The sequence below is a fragment of the Mytilus californianus genome, unplaced genomic scaffold (genome assembly GCF_021869535.1).
Source record: "Mytilus californianus isolate M0D057914Y unplaced genomic scaffold, xbMytCali1.0.p SCAF_12, whole genome shotgun sequence".
NCBI lineage: Eukaryota > Metazoa > Mollusca > Bivalvia > Mytilida > Mytilidae > Mytilus > Mytilus californianus.
Window position 1 is genome coordinate 49,964,290 of NW_026262604.1, and position 6,000 is coordinate 49,970,289.

General features: G+C 34.1%; 1 protein-coding gene across 1 annotated transcript; it reads right to left on the minus strand.

The window, feature by feature from the left end:
- Positions 1-4,561: 4,561 nt before the first annotated feature.
- LOC127721108 (uncharacterized) lies at positions 4,562-5,706 on the minus strand (the record flags this gene model as incomplete). Its single annotated transcript, XM_052227786.1, has 3 exons — positions 4,562-4,624; positions 5,107-5,327; positions 5,574-5,706. Coding segments are annotated over 3 exons (417 nt in total), but the record flags the coding sequence as incomplete, so codon positions are not given.
- Between the last annotated feature and the right edge of the window lie 294 nt (positions 5,707-6,000).

Consider the following 6,000-nt stretch of genomic DNA (forward strand, 5'->3'; position numbering starts at 1 on the left):
CGTCAGAAAGGTCGATCGGTCCTATCCGTCAGATCAGTCAAATACTTTTACCATAAATCTGACGGATTGGTGACGCGAGTTTGACGCGAACTTGACTGATCGGTGACTGATCGATGACCGCTGATTGATTGCTAAAATAGTAACGCCTAAGGTTGCAAGTACTGTAGATGGGCTTAAATATGACTTTCTTCCAAAATCTATATTAGAAAAATTCAAAGAGAAAAGTGAAAAGGATATCGCTGCTAAATTACACAATCTTCAAATAGGTATCCGTCTAAAAACACAGAAAGACGAATGTGATTATTATAAGATTGATTGATAGTTGGTTGCTTAACGTCTAGTGTCAAATAGTTCATGCATGTTCAGGACGGAAACAAGTTAACAATAAATACAATAGGAAGGTCTTGTAATAGAGGCCATCCGGGATGATTATAAATAGAAAGACATGTCTAACAGTAAGTAACAATCTCATTATACTACTACAAATTGAAACCAACATTATAAAAACAATCTGGTCACTTTCTGGATTACCATATGCATAGCTTGTATCTTTATACCACACCTTGTACAGATTTTTAATTTCTTATCAAATATTATCCATTCATGTATAAGGGTTTGAATACATGTTGTACAACAGTGAACCATGTGAATGTACTTTTCTGTTAAGAATAGATGTGGTATGATTGACAATAGCCAAGTTCAAGTCCAAGTCACAATATATATAAAGTTAAAACCAAATTAAAGGTTAACATGAGAGTGTAGGCTCTGGTACCAAGCTATAAAGGGTAACTTCAATGACTAGTGCTCCTACTAAGGGATTTTAAGTACCTTGGTAAGTTGTTAAGATTGGTGACTAAGATCAAACAATCCAAACAGGAAAACCAACAGCTATAGACAAGATAATAGACACCTATGAACCACACCGACAAACAACAAAGTCTACTGGTTAATAGCATCTAACTTACGTTAGTATACTATTTATTATGTTTATTATTTATTTCCATGTTTCTTAATAAGTATGATAACATCGTAATTATTTTAGTAAACCTCAATTCTTAACATGCTTATTTACTGTTGGTGTTTACAGACAAAGGGCCAGACGCGTTACATGGAAAGATGAGAACGACGATGAGGGAAACAGTAATGACCAATATGCATTTTTGCTATTCACTGAAATTTTGCAGTTTGGATGAAGATTATGAATACTACATTTTAGACAAAGATGCGAGAGAAGTACAGAAGATTCGAGCAAACCATATTAATGGGACAACTTTAGTGACGAAACAAGGTCGTAGCTGTCCATTGTGTGAAGGCAGATTCACACACCTTGATGGCACTTTTCGCTCACATTTACCATGGTATTTAGCTCCAAGTACAGCATGTTGAAGATGCAAAATTCAGTTTGGACATGTAAGGTTTGTATAAGAACATGTGAAAGAAGTACACTCCTCAATTGATGGTGGCTGCAAGTACACCGAAGAGGAGTATGAACAGTAGTGGGTAGAGTTGGTAAATGGCTATTTTAAGCAAATATCAAACGCATTAGGATTTAAAGAAATTATACAAGCCTGTGATTATGTGAATCAGAACAGAAAATATAAAGATTCATGTCACCAGTTCACCTTTCTTGATGAAGGCGTTTCTCGTATTCTTTCCTTCAACCGTATAAACCATCTAGAACTGGATACAGCATACATGAAACCATATCCAGCCGTCTCTCTATCTTCTCTTCTTCATTGGAAACTACTTTCTTTACTCGCTTCAGATTCTAGTACCTTGATATATCTACAGAACGAAGTGTTTAACTATAGAGAACTCCAGTTAATCATCAACTACTAGTATGTGGATCAAGGCTTTAAACAAATAATTGTTATCAAACAAACTTGAATTAAATACTGAGTTCGACTATGAAGAGCTACAGCAGGTTTTGAAGCACTTAGAAAACGACAACTATGCTCAAGTTTGGAAACGTGATTCGAGGACTAAAAAAAATCATTAAAACCGGAGCACCAAGCACAAACTATAATAATAATCTAAATAGGTTATGGTGTAATAAAGTATTGCTGTGTTTATGACGACAAAGACCACCAACATCCCCCACCAGTCAATATAGGATTAATAAAAACATATCGTACAGAAGATCGTTGAAATCTATTGGCAGCATTTATTCTATGAAAGATGAATTGTAGATGTTTACAATTTTTGCAAAATTGATGCCGACACCAAAAGAAACAAGTGTTTAGTGCAGTTCATGTCTGCAGTGGCAGCATTTTCTTGTGTGCAAGACTATAAAGAATGCACCAAAAACAATACACTGGTTTTGTAACACTAGTAAAACATTATGAGGTTATTGAATGTTACTTTTTTATTTCAAAACTAATAGCAAATTTTTATCAAAAGTTTTAATTAGAATGTCGATTTTGTTTATCACAGGATTTGCATGCTTTGCTTAATTGTTTTTAAAGATCAATTTTAGTGTTTATGCTTTGTAAAAATGTTTTAAGAAGACATATTTTTTTTTAGATATTTTCTTATTAAAGTGTATGAATTTTTCTATTCTTAATTTGAATACTAATAATCTTAATTAAGACCGGCAAAATAGCAAACGGATAGGAGAACGGAAATATTTTTTTCCAAAATAAATAATTTTGTTGTTCATGGTACGAGAGCATTAGTGAAAATTTATTGTCATGGTTCATAACATGGTTAATATTACAATAACATTATCACAACCCTTTTCTAGTGAGGGCGTTGTTGCCTTACTTGTTACATCACTATTTTCTGAAATCACTATTACGACATATGATACTAGTCAACGAGGTGCATATGTCGTGTACATGTAATTCTCATAACTCTGAGCTAATATGCTTTCCGTCGTACTGGCAACGACAAAACTGTTTCTGTGCCGATATGGTACCTACCCTATCCAAAGCCAGACTCGCTCAAAAACACTCGGGATTTATTAAGTATTGGGATGAAAGAGTAACCCCAGAGTCTAAAAGAGCGAGTGCCGCTTAATCAATAGTTGTGACTACATACTGCATTATTTATTTTATTTTAGGCCTTACATTAGGACATGATTTCGGTCACAAATCTTGTCATCTGTTGTACAACGCCATCCCATCATATAAATATTTGTCTATTTCTGGAACTAAAAAGTCTCAATATCAAATACCATTTATACATGTAGGTAATAGAAACTGTCTATTAGACAAGATAGTCCTAACATAACCAAAATCCTTAAAACGTAAAACATAGGTCATGGTGACCTAATTTGTAGTAACCTTCTACCCAAAAGATATCTACTGTATCAGTGCTGTACTACATATAGTTACCAAGACATGGTCCTTAACCAAATACTTATGGACAAGGATAACACTATATGTCCCGCTCACATATGTGGTCAGGCCACATAACAGTACAACAGCATATTTGCAATCCTTTTTTTATGCTCGAGTGTCACTAACATTAGTCAACAGCATCAAACAAACCTGGTAAACATCATCAGTTTGCCTGGTTTCATCCTTTAAAATATTTGACGTTGTGATAAAATAAACTAATTTGATGCATTCTGATATCGTCTGATCAACAGGACCTTTTATATATTCTACATTTGATATATGTTTCGACTAACCAGCAACTGCCAAAGTCTCCTCAGGGTTTTAATTTACCCTTGTTCTCTTTTTAAATATTCATATCTTGGTTTTCTAGTTGAGTTAGCTATTAATCATTTTCTTGTGAAGTTTTCTTTTTTTTTTGTTATTATTCGTTTAGCTTGGTTTTCCTTCCATTCCTGGGGGGTTGTTTGTTCATTGTAATTTTTGGGGGTGGTTTTTTTGTTTGTTTTATTTTTAATATTTTGTTTTGTTGTTTTATTGTTTCTTGTTGTTGTTTTTTTTTGTTTTTTTTCTTTTTCCAAAAACCATTCCCTCTTGTGTTTACACAATTTTCTCCAAAATAACTTGAGTTTCCACATCTTCTAATATGAGCTAAAAGAAAGCAAGCCTAGAATAACGCCACCAGTCACAAGCAGGAAAAGGTCTCCACGGCTGTTCAGCTAAGACTGATTGAATCACCTCGTGATTCTCGCGAGATCTCACTTAGGATCCTACCCTATCCAAAGTCAGACTCGCTCAAATACACTCGGGATTTATTAAGTATTGGGGTGAAAGAGTAACCCCAATTAATCTAAAATTCTTCAACCAAAACACCAATTCCTAAAATTGAACCCTTTAACCAACGAAACCTCCCATTACTTACCCAAAACTACAGAAAATATTCCCAACCCTCAAAACTTCTCCCAAATAACCCTTAACATCCATGACATATCCCCATATTCTTAGTTTTATTATATGATATTATCAAATAAATGAAATAAAACTTTCAAAATAACACATTTATTAGCAAAATACAATTAACCTTTCATTATATTATATAAACATAACCACCAGTACACAAAATTACAAAGCTAATATTACCATGTGTAAAGGTTAAGTATGAACCTGAAAGTTTGATTATGCTAAAACAGTCTCTACATGAGTGTGTGTTTAAATATATAGTATCAAAGTGATTTAAACAAATGGTGTAAGCTATCCGTAAATATCTCACATTTAAGTTTCCCATTCTACAAATTAATAAAAGAAAAACATATATAAATGAAGGCAAACAATTTACGTTCATAGTTAACTTTTACACATTGTATTACAATATTGTCATACTAGCCTACTTTTTAAAAGCTTGGGGTAATTCGGAGGAGTCCTCTAACTTGTGAAAAATGTTTCCAGCATCAGAAAGATTTGAGTCTGCAACTTTCGAAAATAAAGAACTCACTAACCCTGCATCAACTAATCTATTCATTCTTGAATATTTATCTAAGGAACGTTTGCTAAACCAACCAACATGTTCCATAATCTCCTTACTAGAAGCTATACCCGAAGACATCATAGTTGTAGCACAACCTCCTCTAATGCCATGTATAGTTTCACCCTAAAAAATATTCAAATCTTTAAGGTACAATTGCAAACGGATGCCCATTCCCGAAGAAGAAACTGGATATTCTATAACACGAGAGTGAGAGGGGTCTAAAGTCCTAAAAAGATAACCTACTGATAAATCGATATCCATTTCTTCTGCTCCAGAAACATACTGATTTAAATTTTCAACAGGACAAATCAACTTATCGGAGACTGGTGAAATCACAAACTCATTGATTTTGCCATTCCCTAAAGTTTTGCCTACTGTATGACGAAATAAAAGAGCCTCAGAATCTGTCAACCTTTTCACCTCTTGCGCTAAACACTTGCCTAAATCACTGGCCCTATCTCCCGCTGTTATGTAAACACTGATTTTTTTCAGCTTGTCTAAAAATATAGGTTTTGCCTGCACAATAGGTACATGGGCTACTGCTTGTTCTAGGTTTACTGCTCCTAAATAGCGCTTATCTATAGCACTCGACACAGGGTTTCCGAATTTGATAAGACCAGACTCGGTCCATTCACCCTTTCTACCGAAAGAATAAAAAATAACCTTCAACTGACTCGCTAAAGAGGATACAGTGCCAGAAGCTAGTCTACAAGGACAAGAACAATCCTTAAATTTCTTGTCTCCTAAAAATGGACAACATAAATCATGTATTTTCGTTTTCCCTTTCATATCACGGTCAATCAAAAACAATCTTATGTCTTCTGGAGTGGCAGACGTCAGATTTTAGCACGACCTATTAAGAAAGATTCTAAATCTTTCTTCAAAGAAACCTTTTTCTTATCATATGTTTTATTGTTTAGCATGTTTTCTAGGTATAGTATACGTTTCTTAGCATTATAAGATTTTAAATCCTGATCATCAATAGAGACGTCTCCAGTATCCTCTCTTCTATCCCCACAAAACTGGCAAAATCGAAAATCCTTATGATTCAGACAGCCACATATCTTGCAACTTTCATAATCTATCTGTCTAATATTTCTGTAAACGAATGCCTACAAAAAATGAAAAACTTTCAAC